General features: G+C 41.7%; 1 protein-coding gene across 14 annotated transcripts in view; it reads right to left on the reverse strand.

Moving 5' to 3' along the window:
- The window catches only part of MAST4 (microtubule associated serine/threonine kinase family member 4), a 548,534-nt gene that overhangs the window by 53,050 nt on the left and 470,634 nt on the right, over positions 1 to 24,850 (reverse strand). For all 14 annotated transcript variants that reach the window (XM_073680217.1, XM_073680208.1, XM_073680206.1 and 11 more), the window contains 2 exons: positions 19,929 to 19,996; positions 16,131 to 16,216 (listed from right to left, as the gene is read on the reverse strand). In XM_073680217.1, coding sequence (XP_073536318.1) covers positions 16,131 to 16,216; positions 19,929 to 19,996 — 154 coding nt within the window. The remainder of the gene's footprint in view (positions 1 to 16,130; positions 16,217 to 19,928; positions 19,997 to 24,850) is intronic.

Here is a 24,850-nt window from a genome sequence, read left to right on the forward strand (position 1 = left end):
GACTTCTCTATAGACTTCTCTATAGATGTGGTTGAATTTAAAGCACAATCCCTTCTTTGGAGTCTATATAATTTTGTATACAGTCAGACAAGTGTGTTATAGATCAACACTGCTGTATACTAATAATCCCTCCAGAGAGGAAGAGGACTGGAACTCTAGCACCAACTATGGGATGTATCAATCCTAGAAGTCAATATCGACCCTTTAACGAGCCTTGTCACATGAGTTCGGCTTCTTATCCTGACAAGAAACTCAACTAAACCTACAAAAGACAAAAATATATCTCATACCCTACCATCATTATATATAAATGTAAAGCAAAGTTGCATAATAAATATAGGGTACTTAGTGAACTATTTTTGATCAAAAAAAGTATACAAGCCGTCCCACCAGCGGCAAGGTGACCCTAAATTGGAACGGTACCTATACTGCCTATATTAAAAACCTTACTGTATATCAAAGTTGAAGCAATGCATATAAAAGGGTAGACAAATAGGACCGGGTCCCAACTCCAGACCACCCAGGCCCGTGGTAAGCTACATATATACCAGTCAGCTCAACAAAGGGGATGCCACACCCTTAAATTGCACAGAATGCAAACAAGACAAAAAACCAGGCAATGTGAACTGAGGTCTAAGATGGTAGACATGCAAGAAATAGGAGCATGTTCACACTAGCAAAAAAGAAACAAAACCTACAAAAGACAAAAGACAAAAATATATCTCATACCCTACCATCATTATATATAAATGTAAAGCAAAGTTGCATAATAAATATAGGGTACTTAGTGAACTATTTTTGATCAAAAAAAGTATACAAGCCGTCCCACCAGCGGCAAGGTGACCCTAAATTGGGACGGTACCTATACTGCCTATATTAAAAACCTTACTGTATATCAAAGTTGAAGCAATGCAAAATAGTTCACTAAGTACCCTATATTTATTATGCAACTTTGCTTTACATTTATATATAATGATGGTAGGGTATGAGATATATTTTTGTCTTTTGTCTTTTGTAGGTTTTGTTTCTTTTTTGCTAGTGTGAACATGCTCCTATTTCTTGCATGTCTACCATCTTAGACCTCAGTTCACATTGCCTGGTTTTTTGTCTTGTTTGCATTCTGTGCAATTTAAGGGTGTGGCATCCCCTTTGTTGAGCTGACTGGTATATATGTAGCTTACCACGGGCCTGGGTGGTCTGGAGTTGGGACCCGGTCCTATTTGTCTACCCTTTTATATGCATTGCTTCAACTTTGATATACAGTAAGGTTTTTAATATAGGCAGTATAGGTACCGTCCCAATTTAGGGTCACCTTGCCGCTGGTGGGACGGCTTGTATACTTTTTTTGATCAAAAATAGTTCACTAAGTACCCTATATTTATTATGCAACTTTGCTTTACATTTATATATAATGATGGTAGGGTATGAGATATATTTTTGTCTTTTGTCTTTTGTAGGTTTTGTTTCTTTTTTGCTAGTGTGAACATGCTCCTATTTCTTGCATGTCTACCATCTTAGACCTCAGTTCACATTGCCTGGTTAAGAAACTCAACTAGCCAAATCAGATCTCCTGATTTGCACTGAGGAGGTGCAAACACCCCGAAACATGTGTCTGCAAATAGAGTTTCTGGATTGGCTTCTTATCCCAAGTCATGTGGGAAGGGCTTATTACAGGGTTAATAATGACTTTTAAGATTGCTACATCCAATAGGTGGAGCTAGAGTTCAAGTCATCATCCTCTCTGAAGAGGCTATTTGCATATTTAAATTCCAAGAGCAGCACTGCATGGCCTATAAGTCTCGTTACACCAACTTGGTACTTTCCACAAAGAGAAACATTACCCCATAGACACCTTGTCTGACAATAGGATGTTGTGCTCAACAGGAATCCATAAAGTCTTCCTTCAAAATCATCAGCCACCCAACACAAGGCCTAACATCGGCATTTTGAGTGTAGCATGAATGTCTAATTTATCTTTTCTGATGCTATTACAATAAGCAGTAAAAGAAAAAACTTTAAATCATAAACTAACCTAACCGGAAAGCCTAACATTTAAGTAACTAGAAAACTCTGCAAACATTCGATCATAAACCAGATAGTCCGTTCTCTCAAGAAATTCCATCCATAATATTCACAATGAAACTTTTCACACTTGCAAAGAAATGCTGGTAAACATGAAGCTTTCTCTACTTTCATGGCAAATTTCCAGCAGAGCTTGGTGAACAGATGCTGCATTTCAAATCTGTTGGAAATAAATCATGTTGAAAAACTATTGAGTCATTGGGAGCCTTTTTTTTGTAAGCCCATGTTCTTTTCAGCTGAAGGAACCATTGTATACGGCCATTTATGAAGTTTAACATTGGAGGATAAATGTGGCTCTTCATCGGTCACTTGTTTTGATGAGTTTAAAAAAAAAGACGACCTTCTAAATCACAGTATTCCAGACTGAGAGGCGATAAAGCCAGAGGCAACATAATTATTATTTATTCAGTTTTACTAACCAGGAAAACAGCCTGAACTGGTTCATGTGCTCAATGGTAAAACAAAAAAAGTGATTGACAACAGTGCTGTAGAAAAAGAGAAAAGTGATTAAGGTTTCAATACACGTGGTATCTAAAGTACCTGGCCATTTTGAAGGCAAGTCATCATCAAGAACTGAACTACTGTTTAAATCAGGTTTTGTGTTAAATATTTTTTTTTTTTTTACTTTTTTTTGGCAATGCTTTTTTTTTTCCAAACCAAAATCTGTATTAAAGATAAAATCTAAAAATATTGCAATTTTCATACTGGCCACTAGAGCTTTTTTAGACTAACTTTCTGTTGTTTCAGGAAACCAACACATAGACATTAGCCACATTGGACTGACCCGACCCTATATTTTGTATTGAAACATCTAATGAGCTTGTGCAAAGGTCATTGTGAAGGGATGGGGAGCAGGGTCAGCACTGATACAGTCAATTGTGAATAGTGAATCCTGTGCAATCAGCTGTGAGTAGTGGTGTTACCTTTTAAGCCTGTCTCTGCTCATATGGAACCTGCTGAAAACTCTTCCTTAAAGGAACTCTCAGTAGAATCAACCCTCCTAAACTGTCTATATGAGCATGAAGGTCATAGAAAGTTGAATAAAATGATACATTGATATCTGCAATCCGATGTCTTATTCCAGAGAAATCCATGTTGTTCTTAATATGTAAATGAGCAGTTAAGATCTATGGGCCAGACATAATCTATGGACCAGACACTGATCTCCCTGAAAATCATCCTCCAGAGATTATTATAAATGAAAGGGAAAGTTACCAGTGTAAGACATGTAATCATCGACAGTCTGCTCTCCTGAACTACATGTCTCACATGCCGGTCCCCCACCTTGCAGTAATTTGTCCATCTTGGTCCCCATCTTGTAGTAATGTGCCCATCTTGGTCCCCATCTTGCAGTAATGTGCCCATCTTGATCCCCATCTTGTAGTAATGTGCCCATCCTGGTCCCCATCTTGTAGTAATGTGCCCATCCTGGTCCCCATCTTGTAGTAATGTGCCCATTCTGGTCCCCATCTTGCAGTAATGTGCCCATTCTGGTCCCCATCTTGCAGTAATGTGCCAATCTTGGTCCCCATCTTATAGTAATGTGCTCATTCTGGTCCCCATCTTGTAGTAATGTGCTCATGCTGGTCCCCATCTTGTAGTAATGTGCTCATGCTGGTCCCCATCTTGTAGTTATGTGCTCATGCTGGTCCCCATCTTGTAGTAATGTGCCAATCCTGGTCCCCATCTTGTAGTAATGTGCTCATACTGGTCCCCATCTTGTAGTATTGTGCCCACCCTAGTCCCCATCTTGTAGTAATGGGCCCCATCCCTGTCTCCATCTTGTAGTAATGTGCTCATGCTGGTCCCCATCTTGTAGTAATGTGCTCATGCTGGTCCCCATCTTGTAGTAATGTGCTCATGCTGGTCCCCATCTTGTAGTAATGTGCTCATGCTGGTCCCCATCTTGTAGTAATGTGCTCATGCTGGTCCCCATCTTGTAGTAATGTGCTCATGCTGGTCCCCATCTTGTAGTAATGTGCCAATCCTGGTCCCCATCTTGTAGTAATGTGCTCATACTGGTCCCCATCTTGTAGTATTGTGCCCACCCTAGTCCCCATCTTGTAGTAATGGGCCCCATCCCTGTCTCCATCTTGTAGTAATGGCTCATGCTGGTCCCCATCTTGTAGTAATGTGCTCATTCTGGTCCCCATCTTGTAGTAATGTGCTCATGCTGGTCCCCATCTTGTAGTAATGTGCCCATGCTGGTCCCCATCTTGTAGTAATGTGCTCATACTGGTCCCCATCTTGTAGTAATGTGCTCATACTGGTCCCCATCTTGTAGTAATGTGCTCATACTGGTCCCCATCTTGTAGTATTGTGCCCATCCTAGTCCCCATCTTGTAGTGATGGGCCTCATCCCGGTCTCCATCTTGTAGTAATGGGCCCCATCCCGGTCCCCATCTTGTAGTAATGGCCCATACTGGTCCCCATCTTGTAGAACATTCAACTGAAAAGAATCACTGACTTTGGCGGCCCTCAGGACCAGGCTGCAATCATTTCGGGGGCTCATGTGCCTGCTGGCCGCATTAAGCAGCCTCAGGGGCCACATGCGGCCCTCGGGCTGCGTGTTTGAAACCCCTGATCTAATATAAAAAAATATATATTGCAGATGAGGCCTTAATTAGGATTAAGAAAAAAAAAAAAAGAAGACCATTACATATAATTAAATATTTCCACGCTACTGTTTTTTTTTGTATCACGCTTCATGAATGTGGAAACTGTCTCCTTGACCTAAGAAAAACGAATCACCTGAGAGAGTAAAAAACTAGCTCAATGACTAGCTTTGTTATATATACACAAGCATATATTGCAAGAATGCGGAAAATCTCCCATAAACAGACAAAACTGCATCAAATGTCAGAAGAAAATGCTGCAAACTCTATTCTAGAAGCATATTGTGAGGTTATAAAAGTCTGGAATTGGATTAATTTCAAGTCTTGGACAACGTTGTAGGTATTTTGGGAGAAATGTATTTTTTACAGCTCTGAGAGCTTAGACCAGCTTATAAGGTCTTTGAAATGTCAGTTGAGATATTTCATAGCAATTAACCTATGACACCGTTCAGAATAACCTGACTGTACAAGGAAGGCCTTTGTAAGGGAGCCAGCGTGGTTAAAACCCTGCAGAATTATTTCATTTCCTCCATTTAATATTCTAATCAAAACTGCCCAGAGAACCTTCAAAATCGCAGGAAATCAATAAATTATATGAATGCGCAAGTCCCAAATGTATAAACTACGTCCTATGAAAATAATACGTGGTGCAATCTTGTCTTAATTATATTCATTGTAAGGTTCATGTTACAAATACATTACCTTCTTCATTCACGCTAGCCAATTGTCACTACAAAAAAAATATTTTCTAACAATCGCTACAACATTTGGAGAAAAGTGTAAAATAAAGAAATGATAAAAGATTCAACTATCAATTATTTTGACTGATTGAGTAATTAAAATTCTCTCTATTGGGAAAAGTACATTTACATAAGACGTTGCAGTTTTGAATATGGGAGATCTGTCACTAAACAAAAGGCTTCGTTCCCACGATGAGTGTTTCGCGAGTATTTGATGGTGCAGATTTTTGGTAGCATTTCTGCACTTATTAAATAAATTAAGGTTATTTGTGTTTTTATCGAGTTTTTGATGCTGAGGTTTTTGTCTCTTTTAGGTATGTTTGAAAGGGAATCTGTCAGTAGAACCAACCCTGTAGCTGTCTATAAGGGCACGCAGGTCATCAGGTGTAATTTTATTCAGCTTCTTGAGATCTGTGATCCGATGTCTTATTCCAGAGAAATCCACATTTCTCTGATTCGTAAATGAACGGTTCAGGACTATAGATCGGCATCAGAATCCGACTCCATGGCTTAATATAATTTTATTCAGCTTCCCACGATCTACATGCCCATATAGATGACTTAGGAGGGGTGATCCCACTGACAGATTCCCTTTAAATAAAGCTGCTAGATTTTTTATACTTCCCGTTATGTATTGTGTGTGTTTTTAGGGTGTTTCCACAGTGGAAAAACGCATTTGTAATTTTACCTGCGGATTTTCTGCAGCTAATGAAATTTTATGTTGAAAATCTGCAGATAAAACTTGACGTACCCACTAAAGAAATTTGACATCTTCAAAAACACAGATCAGGTCAGTTCACAAAGCGTAAAAAAAAAAAAAGCACAGTAGGCATGAGATGAGATTACTATAGATTCCATCCAATTTGTTGGAATACGCTGAGTAGTGCACAGCAAAAATACAGTGTCAAAAACTCACAAAAACGAGAATGGACCATGAGTTACTTTGACATGTAAGGTCTCCATATACATTAGATTAAAGTTGATGAAAATGAACAATTTCATCCAGTATGATTGTTTTTCAATAAAAACTTAAAGGGGCTATTTTATTTTTACTAAATTCTTTTAGTTAGACAACATGAAAATAAGCAAGTTTGCAATTGACTTGCTTTTTTAATTTGCTGTCATTCTCCTACATTGAGAACTTTTATCTAACATGGAGAACAGCTTTTATACATGGAGCTTGGCTATCAGAACATGTCCATTACATTCCAGGAGAGGAGTCAACTCCTAACATCTCATTCTATTCAGTAGTTAGTTGCTCACCTCCCTCCCTGCTCCTGACAAGCTACTATTAGGCTGTGTGCCCATGATCTGGAGCCGCTGCGGGTTTGATGCTGCAGACTTATGCAGTGTCAAACCCGCAGTGGCCAGCTGTTACAGCATAGTGGATGGGATTTCTAGAAATCCCATGTCCACTATGCGTCTGCGGCTCACCCGGGGAAACTGACATGTGGCGCATCTTTCCAGACTACAGCATGTCAATTTCTCTTGCGGGTCCGCATGCAGGCTTTCCCCAAAGACCTAACCTTTATGAGGAAAGTCCGCATGTGGGACAAAAAAAAAAAAGTGTCCGCCGCTCATTTGCAAAATATGAGTGGAAGCCGCAGGCGGCTCTTCCGCAGCGTCTGGGCCACATTATGAGCACATGCCCTTACAAATCTTGCTAAATCACCAGCTCTAACACTGTCTGTTTCCAGAGCAGTTCTAATCATGGCTCTCACTTTCCTGAGCTGTGTGCTTGTTCAAGTGCACTGTTATCTCCATTTGTAAATATAGTAGCAGAAGTGTACACTCTAGAAAAAAAACACTAATATCTGAATGTTTTACAATAGAACTATAAATATCAGCGCAAGTTCTGTTAATGCTATAGCTCTGCTGTTGACGAGAAAGGTGACTCAATGAGGAGTGCCGTCCCCCCAGAAATAAGTAAAAAAGGAGACTGCTGAGATGTGTGCTTCTCAGGAGAAAACTTGAGAACACCCCTCCTTATAAGCTGCATTCACACTGAAAAATTATTGCGAACGAGCAATCTTAAGCTCATTTTATGATAGTCTTTCAGCGTAAACAGGCTGCAGAGCACTCAATGAAAAAGTAAAATGTTTGTTAATTGGGTAAAAAGATCTTTTGTGCTTAACAAAAAGGGCAAGACTCGCACTGAAAGAACAATGGCAGTCCATGCACACGGAACAATCTACTACAGATTGCTCAGTTTGCCTCATTTACTGTGGTCTGCCAGTACAAAGTAGCTATTAAACGGCTGACAATCGGTAAAGGTTTACAGATCTGCAGGTTTTTGGTGCCGCCAATCGCTAAGTGCACATGGGCTGCCATAGCTCTCGGTAGTGCGAGTTATTTTTACACAGGACGATGCATCGCTGAGAATGATGTCCTTTTATGATGCATAAAAGCTCATTTTACCCGATGGATGAGCGTTTTACTTGAGTGATTGGCAGCTTGTTTACACAACAAGATAATTGTGAAAAGTAGGGAGCGCAGGAGAGAAGTGGGCGCTGAAGGCCTCCGAAGAAATAGTTCTTTTTGCACTCGCTATAACTCATCCCTACATGCTGAAAAACATCTTTATCTCACATTTTAAACAGTTACCATCATATACAGATGCAAGAAGAAATGTGATCAACTTCACCAAAACAGTACCTGGGGCAATACAGGAATCATAAACTGCTCAAAAAAATAAAGGAAACACTTAAACAACACAATGTAACTCCAAGTCAATAACACTTCTGTGAAATCTACCTGTCCAGTTATGAAGCAACACTGATTGTGAATCAATTTCTCCTGCTGTTGTGCAAATGGAACAGACAACTGGAAGAAATGATAGGCAATTAGCAAGATACCCCCTATAAAGGAGTGGTTCTGCAGGTTGTGACCACAGACCATTTCTCTGTTCTCATCCTTTTTGGCTACTGTTTTGGTCACTTTTTCATTTTGCCATTGCTCTCACCCCTAGAGGTACAGTAGCATGAAGTGGGGTCTACAGTACAACCCACAGAAGCTGCTCTGGTAGTGCAGTTCATCCAGGATGGCACATCAGTGCAAGCTGTGGCAAGAAGGGTAGCTGTGTCTGTCAGCGTAGTGTCCAGAGCATGGAGCACATACCAGGAGATGTGGAGGGAGCCATAGGGGGGCAACAACCCAGCAGCAGGACCGCTAGCTCCTCCTTTCTGCAAGGAGGAAGAGGAGGAGCACTGCCAGAGCCCTGCAAAATGACCTCCAGCAGGCCACAATTGTGCATATGTCTGCACGAACGGTTAGAAACCGACTCCATTAGGGTGGTATGAGGGCCCGACGTCCACATATGGGGGTTGTGCTCACAGCCCAACACCGTGCTGGACGCTTGGCATTTGCCACAGAACACCAGGATTGGCAAAGTCACCACTGGCGCCCTGTGCTCTTCACAGATGAAAGCAGGTTCACACTGAGCACATGTGACAGACGTGACAGAGTCTGGAGACGCCGTGGAGAGCGATCTGCTGCCTGCAACATCCTTCCGCATGACCTGTTTGACAGTGGTTCAGTAATAGTGTGGGGTGGCATTTTTTTGGAGGGCTGCACAGCCCTCCATGTGCTCGCCAGAGGTAGCCTGACTGCCATTAGGTACCGAGATGAGATCCTCAGACCCCTTGTGAGACCATATGCTGGTGCAGTTGGCCCTGGGTTCCTCCTAATGCAGGACAATGCCAGACCTCATGTGGCTGGAGTGTGTCAGCAGTTCCTGCAAGATGAAGGCATTGAAGCTATGGACTGGCCCGCCCGTTCCCCAGACCTGAATCCGATTGAGCACATCTGGGACATCATGTCTCGCTCCATCCACCAACGTCACGGTGCACCACAGACTGTCCAAGAGTTGGCGGATTCTTTAGTCCAGGTCTGGGAGGAGATCCCACAGGAGACCATCCGAAACCTCATCAGGAGCATGCCCAGGCATTGTAGGGAGGTCATACAGGCACGTGGAGGCCAAACACAATACTGAGCCTCATTTTGACTTGTTTTAAGGACATTACATCAAAGTTGGATCAGCCTGTAGTGTATTTTTCCACTTTAATTTTGGGGGTGACTCCAAATCCAGGCCTCCATTGGTTAATAAATTTGATTTCCATTGATGATTTTTGTGTGATTTTGTTGTCAGAACATTCAACTTTGTACAGAACAAAGTATTCAATGAGAATATTTCATTCATTCAGATCTAGGATGTGTTAATTGAGTGTTGTTCCCTTTATTTTTTTTGAGCAGTGTATATTTAATGTATACCTCTTACTCATGCACAAGAAATTGCTCATGACATTGCTACTTTAAGGTTTAGGAGGTGTACGAAAACAAAAGGAATAAGATGTGTGTGATTGCATAAACTAAGTCAATAATCGGTGTTAAACTGTACATTGTTGGTGACAGCGGAGCAACCATTAAGCATGCAATTTATACATGCAAATCAAAAATCAATTGTAACGGAGACCCAGAACTTTTACAGACGCCTTGTACCTTCTGATCCCCATAGGATCTGCTCCACTTGTGATTTCTAACTAAATTACACTGGCAGCTCTGTCTGTATTTTTTTTTTAATTGTAAGCAATGGAAGCGATTGTTTTTTTTTTCCTATGCAGGCGGCAGAGTCTTCAAAGCTGCTTTTCCACTGCATAGAATATCAGTGACACAATGCTTTATTTACGGGCATCGGAACAGAACAATACATGGCACAGTGTGTGCTTTACATGCTTTTTTTGTATTTAGCACCTGGGCACTGTGTTCTAAGGAGTTCGGTTTCAAAATCAACAATGACCTTTGCAAAGAAAGTGAATGAAACACTGCAGCCAGGTCTTTCTGTAATACCACATCCCAATCCCTGGCAGAAGATACTGAAAACTGCAATGGGTTTTGCTTCTGTTGCTTCTATGTTTTTACTTTTTTTTTCTCCTTTACTCTGTTCTGGTACAATATGTTCCTAGCTTAAAAATAATTTATCATAAGGTTTTGCTATGTAATCTGAAAGCAGCATGATGTAGGGGCGGAGAACCTGATTCCAGCGATGTGTCACTTACTAGGCTGTCTTGCTGTTCAATAAAATCAGTATTTGGTCAGCAGGAGATTACAGGACTAGGTGTCTTGTGCCTTCTAGTCATCTGCTCTGTGTAACCCCACCCCCACCCCTGATTGGCAGATTTCTATGTACAAAAAGCTGCCAATCAGTGGTGTGGACGGGGTTATAAAGAGCTCAGCATTCAGAGCTCTACTAGATCTGCAGCAAAGAAAAGAATGATCTAATCAAAATGACAGCAAGTAATACATCACTGGAATCAAGGTCTCTGTCCCTACATCATGAAGCTCTCGGGTTACATAACAATATCCTGGTGTCAGATACACTTTAAAGGGCTTTACTAGCAATCATCATTTATAACATTTAATTTGTTGTTTGGATGGACAGAGTATCTTAACCAATTTATGGGGTATGATAACTTGAGCTGCTTTTTCAAAGCACATAGGAACTTTCCTATAAGCTATGCAAAAGTCACTGCAGCCATACACAAGCCTTAACAGTAATGCTTGCAGGTATGGCAGTAGACCACTAAGGCCAGTGATTGTAGTAGACACAAGGATATTTGTGTGACATCTCGAAAAGTTAGGCAGCTGTAAGAAGTGCCTGGCTTTCTCCCCTATCCCCATCAAGCAAACATACACACTTGGCCTTTCTGACATTCATGTATATGAAGAAAGGATGGTTAGGAGGAATAGTTGCCAGCTGCATGACAGCTATTGAACATGTATGGACACCTTTAGTAAAAAGAAAGCCGTATAATCACCTCTGTTACAGATCTCAACTTTTATAAGTTTTGGTGTACCAGGACTATCCATATCATTGGGGGTTAGAAAAGTCAAACCCATGGAGATCAGACGATCAAGGTGCCGGCCTCCTCCTTAAGAAAACCGATTAAATGTACAGTGCTTCAACTACAGTGCATAGGAGATTTAGTAGGGTGAATTTGAAATAGGTGTACTCATATCATTAAGAAATTAACAACAAGCGGCACGTGGCACAAAATTATAAGTGGCACAGGTGAAAAAAGAAAATCAGAAGAGCTTTAAGTTCACCATACCACTAGTTGACCACTTTTTAGGCCAATTTTAGATCAATTCTGAATTAGATTTGAGCTCAGGTGTGCATTCAGGAGGAATAGGGGATCTGTAGACGGATCCATCATAAAGTAATCTTCAATAGAACCTGTGAGGAAGTTGAAGCAGCAGTCTGAGCGAAACACGCAATAGTGTATTGGACGCCGACTATAAGCTGTGTATTTCCTGAAATCAGCAGGTACTCTGACTAATCTCACACTTTATTTGTTGTCTGCACTGTGAACAAGGAGTCTGATCTAGTCTATGCTTCTGCAATAAGAAATTCATGATATGCAGGCTCCACCTGCCGCTGATGGACAGCTCTTTTTTTTCTAGGCACCGAAGTAGGAAAAAAGCTGATAACACACTGCAATAAATAAACGGAGTTTAGCCAGAGTACACATGCAAAGTGCGAGATATGTTACCCGTCCTGAAACGTAACCTTTACAACAAAATGGAATCAAGCAGTTTGCAGTGCATGGAAATGCATGCAAGCTGCAGGAGTAAAAAAATAAATAAATAAAATAAATAAATAAAAATATTTAAATTTCATAAAATACATGCAACGCAATTCAAAAACATATCTCACTAGCCTATAAAGGGAGTCTGCTCTGTGCACCTTTGGTGTGGCCAGTCCAGTGCGCCTACAACAGGTGGGAAGCAGTACTGGACTGTTTGGCTTGAACAGTCATTAGGTGCTGACAGACTCCATTTAATGAATTATATGACCTGCTTGTTTCTATGCCCGGACTTGTGTGTACATATATATTTAAGCAAGCTTCATGTCATGTCCCTTGCCTAGTATCTGAATACTCAGATTAGCCAGAACCTAAGGCACATGCCCAACCTTCCCAACGGCCTTTTCCGGGAGTCTATATCCCACCTCATTTTAACTACCATGCTACTCATAAAGCAGGCTTTGAATGAAGATGTAAGGTACATTATGATACATTAAAGATTTAGGTATAGTACATTAGCTATATGTGGATTTATAAACCTGCCTTTCTGCTCTTGAGCGGACTTGTACGCTGAATAAATCTGGCATGATACGACACGGATTCATCACTTACCTTTCCAATGACGCATACAATCAATCACTAATTCCAAACTTACAGTGACTCACCCAAGCAGACAAACTGGTAGGCAGATGATATACTGAAGCCGCCACACCTATGGGTTACTGGACCCTGCTGGAGCTCTTTTTACATTGATTGAAAGTAAATTATTGGGACTGGCATGGGTTGGATGACGCCCTGTACAGTCACGTCTTAATATCCCTCTATTGTACATTATGGGCAACATGGTGGCTCAGTGGTTAGCACTGTAGCCCTACAGCGCTGGGGTCATCAGTTGAAGTCCCACCAAGCACAATATCTGCAAGGAGCTTGCATGTTTGCCTGGGTTTCCTCCTGCACTCCAAAGACATACTGCTAGGGAATTTAGATTGTGAACCCCAATGGGGACAGTACGTGTCTGTTAAAGTGCTGCAGAATATGATGGCGCTATATAATTGAGTAGAATAAATAAATGTACCATATAGTGCCAAAGTACAATATAAAAATAATACAGTTGTCAGATCAGTGACTAAATAACATTATTAACTATGAAAAAAAACATACTGGGTAAACATGGGCAAACATCTAGAACATATTTTTGGTAGCACTTTTCAAACATAACTATTTATTCAGTAATAAGTGCTTTGTTATGGGATTTCTGGATGCAAAACTGTGGTGTGACGTGCCTTCAACAACATACGGGATCCACCTAATAACCCCATGCCAACTGTTTTTAATTACTAAAATAGCAGCCATGAAACAATTTTCTATCCTCTGGATACAAATATTTTGGTGATCCCACATGCTCTTAATATTCTGTGACTCGCCGTTCCTTTATGCTCCATCTTAGCACATTAATTAAAAATCGCTTAGAGTTTTAGAGTTTACGGAAATTGATTTCTGCACAAAAATAATCAGAGAAAAAAAAAGTCTATTGTATGTGAGTTACATCAGAATATGGCTTGGGCATCACTATAATAATATTTTGGACATACAGTGGATTGCAAAAGTATTCAACCCCTTAGCTTTTTACCTATTTTGTTGCATTACAACCTGTGTTTAAATATTTTTGTAATCCGATTCGTGTGTGATTCATCAGCACCAAATAGTCTAAGTCGGTGAAGTGAAGTGAGAAAAATATAGGTATAAATTAAATTTATGGGATTAAATGTAAAAAATTGGCATGTGCATATGTATTCACCCCTTTTGCTATGATGCCCCTAAAAATTTCTGGTGCAAGCAATGACCTTCGTAAGTCACATGCTTGATGAAAGGAAGTCCACCTGTGTGCAATCTAAGAGTCACATGGCTGTCAGTATATACACCCTTTTCTGAAAGGCCACAGCGGCTGCACCACCATTAAGCAAGAGGCAACACTAATCAAACACCATGAAGACCCAGGAGATCTCCAAACAAGTCAGGGACAAAGTTGTTGAGAAGTCCAGGTCAGGGTTGGGTTATAAAAAAATATCCTAATCTCTGGTGATCCCTGGAGCACCATCAAATCCATTATCGTCAAATAGAAAGAACATAGTACCACAACAAACCTGCCAAGAGAGGGCCGCCCACCAAAGCTCTCAGCCCGGGCAAGGAGGGCATTAATCAGAGAGGCAGCACAGAGACCAAAGGTAACCCTGAAGGAGCTGCGGAGTTCCCAAGCAGAGACTGGAGTATCTGTCCATACGACCACAATAAGCCATACACTCCATAGTGGTGGCCTTTATAGAGGAGTGGGCAGAAAAAAAGCCTTTATTTACACACAAAAACTTTAAGTTTTGAGTTTACCAAAAGACGTGGGAGACTCCCCAAATGTATGGAGGAAGGTGCTGTGGTCAGATGAGACTAAAATTAAACCTTTAGGCCACCAAGATAAATACTATGTCTGGCACAAAACAAACACAGCTCATGATGGTGGCAGCATCATGATGTAGGAATGTTCTTCGGCAGCACGGACAGGGAAAATGGTCTGAGTCGAGGGAAAGATGGATGGTGCGAAATACAGGGATATTCTTGAGTAAAACCTGTTTCAGTCTGTCAGAGATTTGTGACTGGGAAGGAGGGTCACCTTCCAACAAGACAATGACCCACAGCATACTGCTAAAGCAACACTCATGTGGTTTAAGGGGAAACATGTAAATGTTTTGGAGTGGCCTAGTCAACGCCCAGACCTTAATCCAATGGAGAATCTGTGGTCAGACTTGAAGATTGATGTTCACTATCTGAAACCATCGAATTTGAAAGAGCTGGATCAGTTTTGCCTTGAGGAATGGGCAAAAATCCAAGTGGCAAGATGTGGAAAGCTCAGAGATTCTTATCAAAAGCGACTTGCAGCTGTAATTGTCACAAAAATAGGCTCCACAGAGCACTGACTTTAGGGGGGGTGAATAGTTATTTTGTTCTATTTGTTGTTTGATTCACAAGAAAAAGAAAACCAAATGTTCACAGTTGTAGGCATGTTCTTTACATGAACTGATGCAAACCTTCAAAAAAATACCCTGAAATTCCAGGTTGTGAGGTAGCAAAACAAGAAAAATGCCAAGGGGGTGAATACTTTTGCAAGCCATTTTATTTAGCCAAAACGCCATGAAGTGGCAGGCTTTCTGGGCTTCTCGACTGACCGGATTAATTTTGGAAAGGGTGAGCTGTATTATTTTTTTAATTTATCCCTAAAAATAATGCCACAAATATGCAGACAATGAAAGCCTGGGTGATGCTTGATGTTCTACACATCAAATTTTTTCTAACGTCAATGCCAACTAGCACAGATACAATGCCTACAACCATTTCATATGCAAACATCAATATTACTGACAATTGCGATTTGGATGCCCATCTTCAAAATTCCAAACCCCTAACTATCTAAAGACTACAAAGAGCAGTCAAAAGAAAGAAAAATGAAATGTTATCCATTATACCTGATTACGATCACCAGAATTACATTATTCTCATGCCATGTAAAATAAAGTCCTGATATGAGAGATATAGTCCAGGACCAGTCCTGCAATATCTAACTAGGCTGATTTGAAACTGACCCCGTTGTTTTGTCTATGGCATTATTTTTTTGGCTCAAGCAGTTGAGATACCAAACTCACATCGGACCAACAGAGAGATACTGAAAGAAATATTTCTCTGTTTGGGTATTGATGCCGAACATCCAAAACTTTTCTAATCGCAGGACCATCTCGAGCAGGCTTCACCAAGACAACACAGAAGTGGGAGTAGAAGGCGCCTAAAGAAACATTTTTAGTAAACAATGAGTTTAAAAATATATATATTTCTTCAAATTTATCAAGCTTTTTTTTTTTTTAATATAAGTCAACAGATCAAGCATCAGAAAGCGGTCTGGTTCCATGTAGTTACTGTAAAGTTGTATGAAGTTAATTTTCAAAAATGTCCAACAGCAAATGAAGGAGAACAAAAACAAACTCATCATCAAGAAGCAACAACGTAAACTGATATAATGCACAAGCCCTTAGAAACCATGCAAGCTTATCTTTTGCCAACATAAGTCTCACCCGTAAGCTCCATTGCTGATTAGTTTCATTGTTTCAAAGTCACTTTCACAAGGCTTTCTTCTCATTTTCAACGATCGATTTGAGCTCTAAAGAGAACAAGAAATTAAAAGTAGAAATTTAAAGTTTAAATTAAATAGAAAATTTCCTTTTCCAGTGACTTCCACAACCTAAACAGTTTAGCTTATGTGGAATGAATGCGATACAAGTGGTACTCCCCACAAATTGCTTTCCTAAACACAATGCGCGAGGTTATATCCAACATATAGATTTATCATTGAACATACTTCTTTGTGCTTTACAGGCCGACAATTAAAGACTAAGAAGAAGAATTACATTTGGTCTCGAGAAGATATACTCAAGAAGGGATCAATTTGTACAATTACTAAAAATGTGGTGAGCCTCAGTGTATGGTCAACTCAAATGGACCAAGGACTCAATTCAACATTTCTGAAAAAGTGGGGGTGGGTTAAGTAACTTTTTTCTTGTCTTTCTTTATATGCTGGTGGATTTTGTACCAAATTTATTAAAATAGAAGCGCAAATGTTTAATGAATTTGAGCACATTCAAAGTTTCTTATTTTTTTCCTCTTTTACACCATTTTTGAGTTGAAGGAAACTGTCAGTAGGATCAACCCTCCTAAGCCATCTATAGGAAGTGTCACACAAGGTGTAGTAAAGACTTAGTGCAACACAAAGGGAAGGGGGAAAGGGAGCCCAGACTCTAGGGAAAGGGGGAGTGGAGACCTACTAGGCTGATCTGATATGACCCTGTCTCCTCTAACATCCCTGTTCTTCACCAATCGTCGCACGCGAACCTAAACCCTGTATTTTCCCTGGCGCTTGGCCCTATATAGGGAAGGGGGGAATGAGCGCTAGTCAGTTCCCACTAAACACTAAAGACAGCAAGAGGAGTCAGATATGGGGGAAGGCTTAGCTTGAGTCGACTTCAGAGAGATTGCAACACCTCCTCTCAGTTCCAGGAGGAAGCAAGCAGACTGCACCAGCTCCAAGCCTTGACAAGGGGTCATATAAATATCACCGGCACCTCCCTCTAGCAACAGCCAGTATTTAAAAATCCAGCCTGGGTGTAAAGTAGCCAGAGGGAGGTAGCCACTGGGTCCTAGAGTGAGACAGCTAAGAAGGTATCTGTAATGCCAAACGAAGAGATCTTCTGCAACCAACTGCAAGGTGAATGTCTGTCACTTCTGACACACCCGTGACAACATGTAGGTCATAAAAAGTTGAAGAAAATAATTCATTGATATCTGCAATCTGATGTCTTACTCCAGAGAAATCCATGTTTTTCTTAATATGTGAATGAGCTGTTAAGATCTAGGGGCCGGACATAGATCTTCCTAAGAATCTGTCTCCAGACCTCATTTTAAATGAAAGGGGAGGTTATCAGTCTGACACATGTAGATCAGGAGAACATACTGTCAATCATTACATGTCTCACACTGGTGAGACATGGAATAAGACATCGGATCGCAGATATCAAGGTATCATTGTATTCAGCTTCCTATGACCTGCATGTCCATATAGACGGCTTACGAGGTTAATCCTACTGACAGATTCCCCTTAAAAGTCACAGGGTCCTTTCAATAAGTGTTAAAGCACCACGCCAGCACTTTTTTTATTATTATTTTAAAGCTGGAGTGGAGCTACCAATCTAAGTTCACTGCCCCTAGCTATATACTTACCAGCCACAGTCTTTATCTTATAGTCACCGCTCCAGTTGATCTCCAGCAATTTGTGACCTCCTGGATCGCTGCAATGTTTGCTGGGTGATCCGGAAGTCACTACTCAATGTAAGTCTATGAAAGCCAGAACGAGGACAGAATAAGGCGCTCATAGACTTACACTGAGAGCTTGTGACAGTTGCCTCAGCCTTCCGGTCAGTCAGAAGTTGCAGTCATAAGATGGAGGCATGGGACCGGAGCGGCGTCGGGAAGAACTGAAGGCGGCGGCTGGTAAGAGTATAACTAGGGTCAGGGAACTTACATTAGTAGCACCACTCCAGCACTGCAGTGGAAATAAATGCTGCTGCGGTGCTTTAAAATATTGTAATTTTGGTCTTGAACTGTGCAATAATCTATAATATAACCGGGGATGCGCATCTCTGTCCGAAGCCTCGATAGACTGAACATGCGTGACGCGCAGTCTGGCTCCAGACAGAAAACCGCATCCAGCCGTTACAGGTAAGAGGAGGTGTATGGCGTCGGAGATTGCGGTATGCCTAGGCACTGAACGCACACTGCGATCTCCGGCGCCATACTTACATACTTACCTGACCGGGAAGAGAGTTGCCGTGGCGACTCTCTTCAGCGGAGACCGGGGGCGGAGTGAGACGTTGGATCGGCGTGTGCGCATAGCGCTATCCGGTGCCATTTTACTGAAGACACATTTACAGTGTGTCTTCAGCAAAATGGCGCCGGACAGCGCGGTGCTCTGTCGCCGCACTCCTCCCCCGGCCTCCGGCAGAACAGGACGCTGCAGCGCTGGAGTACAGAGAAGAAAGGTGAGTATAACTGTCTATTTTTTGGGGGATGTGTGTATAGTGGGGGGGTGAGGGGTGCCACGCATACCGGGATTAGGGGAGCCATGCATACCAGAATAGGGATGAGGGGAGCCACGCATACCGGGATTAGGGGAGCCATGCATACCAGAATAGGGATTGGGGATGAGGGGTGACATGCATACCAGGATTGGGGTTGAGGGGTGCCATGCATACCAGGATTAGGGATGAGGGGTGCCACGCATACCAGAATAGGGGATGAGGGGTGCCACGCATACCAGGATTGGGGATGAGGGGTGCCACGCATACCAGGATTGGGGATGAGGGGTGCCACGCATACCAGGATTGGGGATGAGGGGTGCCACGCATACCGGGATTGGGGATGAGGGGTGACACGCATACCGGGATTGGGGATGAGGGGTGACACGCATACCGGGATTGGGGATGAGGGGTGACACGCATACCGGGATTGGGGATGAGGGGTGACACGCATACCGGGATTGCGGATGAGGGGTGACACGCATACCGGGATTGGGGATGAGGGGTGACACGCATACCGGGATTGGGGATGAGGGGTGACACGCATACCGGGATAGGATGGTGGGGGCAGCACAAATACCAGGAGGGGGGCAGCACATACCAACATGGGAGACCATATACCAATAAAAATGCTCGCCACCCGGGCGTAGAAAGGGTTCAATAGCTAGTATATATATATTTGTATTTGGGAAGTCACAACTGATAAATTAGGCTAAATAAATCTGGTTAACCCATAAGACCACACTCACATTGTGGAACTGAAAAAAAAAACAAGTTAAGTCAATGGGCAGCTTCATTTACTTCCATCAGGTGAAACTGACATTCGGAGGAAGTAAGAGAGCAGCAGCAGTTCTGACTTCCTCCAAATGTTTGTTTCGGCATAAGGAAGTGATAATGAAGCGGCCCATTAAATGCCGCTGATTGACTGCAGGACTCTCGTGACAATATACCAGAGACCCGGCGTCAACATCGCTGAAACGGTGCCGCACTGGAGGCCAGTATAGGTGGTTTTTATTTTACATGGGGAAATATAATAATTCAGAAGTGGGTTTATGAGTAGTGAACAAAAAGGCACAAATTAAATGATGAAAAGCGAGAATAAAAAAAAGTAACAATTAGAATCATTTTTACTCTAGAAAAAAAAGCGCAAAAACAATGACGAATCCATCCCAAAAAGCTGGTTATATATAATTTTGAAATGTAAGAAAAAATAAATAGATCCAAAAAACTGTATATGATACTTACACTGGCAGATTCATCCGTCTCTGGTGTCTCCGCTGTTCCACTGTCATAATTTGCCAGTAGGGCTATTTCTAAAATTGCGACAAAAAGAAAAAACAAAAACATTTAAACCACATTATACATAAACTAATTATATACAAACTCTTCACAAATAGCTACAAGTTCACAAACAATAGAATATGGAAGACAAATTTTATAATATATAATACTTAATAAGTTGCTGTTTTTTTAGTTAAATACAAAAGTATATAATTCAATATTTTGGAAAGTTAATGATTCAAAATTTAAGACATAAAAATTTGTAAAATTTTCAAATGGAACCAAACTTTTTTCAGTGTTGTAAGTAGTTGAGGCAACCATGTTCTAATATGCGTATGTTCTACTGACGGCCACAAAGACCATCCCAGTTCATTGACTTGTTAGGGCATGTGGATGTCATAGAGGGAGGTCACTGGCTAGGGACCTGCGTGCTACATATCGGGATGCTGAGTCACAGAGCAGAGCAGAGCAGCTCCTTCTCTACTACACCTAACCAGTGCATTCAGTATAAGGGCACTCAATTATGTGAATTACAGGTATGTCATGTCGTATGTATGTTCAGATGACACATTCTAGGGTGATAACAGCTTATTGGGGAGACTATTTTTTAGAAAATCATATATATTTTTATGACAAATCCTTAAAGGGAATCTGTCAGGAGAATTTCACACCCCAAACTATTTGTGCATGTAGCTCTTTCAATGACTAGTCCAGCAATACCTTTACATGGCAGGTCCGTTCCTCCGTAACTGAGAAATCAGCTTTTGAACTGATATGCAAATGAGGCTTTAGAACTATGGTAGATCTGAAGCGTGTGTCACTGCAGCTCTATTATTTAAGAGACCTAGCGCTGCCACCTGCTTGACTGATTGTTTCTTTTCCGTAGAGGCAGTTAGTCAAGTAGGAAGAGGCGGAGCTGGGTGGGGAATAGAGCTGGAGTGACAGCAGCTTCAGATCTACCATAGTCTTTCAGCCTCCTAAAGCAGATTTCTCAGTAACAGAGGGACGGAGTTGGCATGTAAAGGTATTGCTGGACTTATTTTTTTAAAGAACTACATGTGTATAATAGTTTGGGGTATGAAATCCTTCTGACAGACTTCCTGTAAAGTAACATAATACAAACTAACCAGAAGAGTGTTTTTCTGGTCTTGCATGGTCTATTCGTGAGTAAAAAATAAAATAATGTAATAGTGCCAGTAATGACCAAAATTGAAATGGTCAAGAAGGGGCAATAAGGAATGGACCAAGGACTGCAAGTTCATTTCTCTTTTATTGTACCTCCAGCCTCTCGGATTATTACCCTTTAAGGAGGACTATTTCATTTTCATGAATCCTTTTATGTCTGCTTCAGATATCTTAAACTGCTAGTGAAAATTCATCCAAAAGTAGCTAATGTCACGGCGAACAAGGCAAAAAAAAAGCACAACTCCATTTCAAAAGAAGCCTTGCCCAATTGCAGTTATCTTGGAAGCACATAATATCTGCAAACAGTAGGTATTAATGGAATGAATCCCAGAGTCAGCACTTACAGCAAGAATCCCGGGAACCATTTTGAAATGCCTGAAGAGATTTTTAAAACTCATCTAAATACCATTAAACATCTGCCTATTTTATGTCATTGATTGAATCCATTTCTATAGACTGGCGTTACAGAAAGAGGGAAAAAAAGAAAAGAAGGAAAAGACGGCAATTTGAAAACCACAGGGGAAGAAAAAAAAATCTCCCTCTGGGGAATAGTTGAGTAATGTACCGGTATCAGGCAGATGATGAATCTGTTGTGGTCCAGCTTTCAAAGCACTGTCTATTCATGTGCCATTATCAACCGGTAATTCATGCGTGACTACTCCATTAGGAATATTTGGTCATCATGAAGGCAGCTGCTGCTTGGTTCAGATCCTGTGCTACCAGCATGGATACCCTTCAACTTCTGTATTTGCAAACATTATAAAGAGGTGACAATTTGGCAGATAAGAGATGAAGCCCCGCTCTTTCCAGCATGTAGCTGAAGGTAATATTGCTCAGCTGCTAACAAAAAAGATAGAATTTTAAAGTCATTCTGCTTAACAGCAAACATCGAATCCTAATGCTGCTCATAAAATATCCATATCTCCAGCCACAAGATTAGGTACTGGTACCGTACCAACGTCTGCTCCTCTCACTGCATTACAAAATCATCTCTATCGATCATGGGTAGATTTATATGAGGCCTCTAGAAAACTTTCCATAATGATGTATCGATTTTTTTAAAGAAGTAAATGAAGTAGCTGTAGTCTTAATCCTTATCCAGAATCTTCAGCTCATTGGTCAGCTTTGCTGTGTAGACTTGGGCAGGGTCATCTCATTATCAATACTGCTAAGGCAGGATAACAGCTCTGTATACAGCTCCTTTGCTACTTCCTAAACTTTGTCAGAGGGGCTATATTCTATTACACAGATATTGCAACAGTCTAAAATAATAGTAATAGAACTAGACTCATTGCAGTTGCCACAAGACACACAAATCCCTCAGAACATGTGTTGTTATGCGCATATATCACCTTCATCTGTAAGGTAAGCTAACAGCGGCAACAAGGTTAGCAAGGTTCATGCCATCAATGCAAAACCTGTATGAAAAAACCTCAGCACTCAATGTAGTTACTTTGAAGCAGAATAATTTTTAATGCAGTCCAGGAGAATAACAAATGTTTCGGCCAACATGGCCTTCATAAGTGTAATCCGACCGCTGGGGAGATCAGGAATGAAGGGGGAAGAGATGAGGTGTCTCAAGTGGTCATTGGGACCTGTGTCACCGTAAGTAGAAGGGATGTGTGGCTGGAACGCGGTGTCCACCGCTTGTTCCTATGTCCGCCATTTCTCAATACAAAACCTGACCATGGATGGTCACACCACCAAGCCAGATATCTACCCAACCAGACTGTATTAACACTGCACTATACAAAAATGGATAAATCATTTGAGTGACAAGGACCTTTAAATTATTGGAAGCTTGATGGCTTATAGCAATTCCATATTCTTAAATGGGTTGTCTGGTCATATGATATTGATAACCTATCTAAAAATCATCAATATTCAATCAATAGGTGTCCAACACCCAGCACCTCAACTTTGCTCCATTTCTTGTGTAGGGACTGCTGTCAAGTACTGCAGAACAGTTCTATTCTCTTGGCACCTACTAACTGCTGATTGGTGGGGCTGCTAGGTATCAGCCCCCACTGATCCTATATTGATGACCTATATCATTTTATGTTGATGTCTATCTTTGGGAAAGCATACACTCTTCGAAATTGTTATACGGATGGAAAATTATTATTATTATTATAGTGCCATTTATTCCATGGCGCTTTACATGTGAAATGTGTCCTTGTTACAAGCTTACCACTTAATTCCAGTAAATATACCAGCCGCATAAGGAAGAACAGCAACCCAAAATGCTACATTAGTGATTTATTTATAGTTTCTCATGACCAATAGTCACACTACATTAAACATAGTGGAGAATGCCAATGTTTGAGGTATTGCAACCTGTAGCATCGGCGTCTCTGCCTCCTGCCAGGCAGAGACGCCGTTCCCCTCACCGCCGTGGTCCAGCGTCTTCCCGCCCCCTGCTGCTGTGGCGCGCACCGCACGCAGCTTCCCGGGCTCTGTGCTTAAGGCGTCCTACAGAGTCCCCGGCCAATGGCCGGAGGACTGTCCCTATATTAGGCACCTCCTCCAAAATGGAGGTGCCTGTGCAAGGTTGTTGTTCTGTGTGCTAACACTTGCTTCAGCCCTCAGGTTCCGCTGCCTGTCAGACCTGCTCATCATTCTGTCTACAGTTCAGCCCGCCAGCCTGTCTACCTGGGAGCATCTGCCAGTTACCTGCCGTGCCCACCAGCCCGCTAACCTGGAAGCACCAGTCTGTTACCTGTAGTGCACGTCAGCCTGCCTACCTGGAGCACTTGCCTGTTACCTGTCGTGCCCGCCAGCTTGCCTACCCGGAGCACCCGTCTGGCTATCTGCCGAACCAGCCTGCTTATCTACCCGGACCACCTGTCAGCCTTCCTGCCGTGCTCATCCGCTGTACCAGTCAGTTCCTGCCATCTGACCTGTGGGAGTCACATGCTCTCACACAAGGTCGGTCCCAGAGTGGCACCTGGTCCCCCTGCTCAGTCCCCTCCCTGGTTCAAGGAGTCGATTGAGCCGCCGTGCGACCTTGGTCAGGCCGAGTAGGCACTTAGTCACGCCCCTCTGGTCTCTCCTTGCACAGAAGTACAGAGGGTCCACCACCCGGACTCGTAACACAACCCTTCATCAGGCAGAGAGTTTAAGTATAGGACATAGACTATGGTGTAAACTACTAGGTTTGGTTTGTGGTTCCTTAAGAGACAGACCATGGACTGTAGCAAAGAAAAGATTAGCGAGTTGTCTGGCTTCACTACAGTCCCTGGTTCTTGGAGAACGACATTGCTGATCCAGCAGTTTATACCAAAGTCTTTGTCTAATGCTTCATCTCTTCATGCCTGATGAAGGGTGTAATACCCAAACCGTTGTCATTCTCCACAACAGCTAATATGGTGTGAATATTGGACATGATAAACCATAAATAAATCATAAATGGAGCATTCCGCTATGCTGTTATTTCTTATGTCCTTTCTATCCCAAGTCAATATCATATGATCAGACAACCCTTTAACTGTTCTTATATGTTTTGTGAGTACTGAGGCTCCTTTGCAGTTTACGTACAGGTGTGAATGCAACAGGTTTAATTCTCCACTTTTAGTTGCCTCACTTCACTATTTGTGGAAATTTAGCCATTTCTAAAAGGTAGTTGATTTTCTGACTCCATTCATTTTATTCTTCAATCCTTCCTACTTCAAATAATTCTAAATAAAATGCTATATTTGTAG

Source organism: Phyllobates terribilis, unplaced genomic scaffold, assembly GCF_046119375.1.
Source record: "Phyllobates terribilis strain yellow unplaced genomic scaffold, ASM4611937v1 Scaffold_1__5_contigs__length_1240528914, whole genome shotgun sequence".
Lineage (NCBI taxonomy): Eukaryota > Metazoa > Chordata > Amphibia > Anura > Dendrobatidae > Phyllobates > Phyllobates terribilis.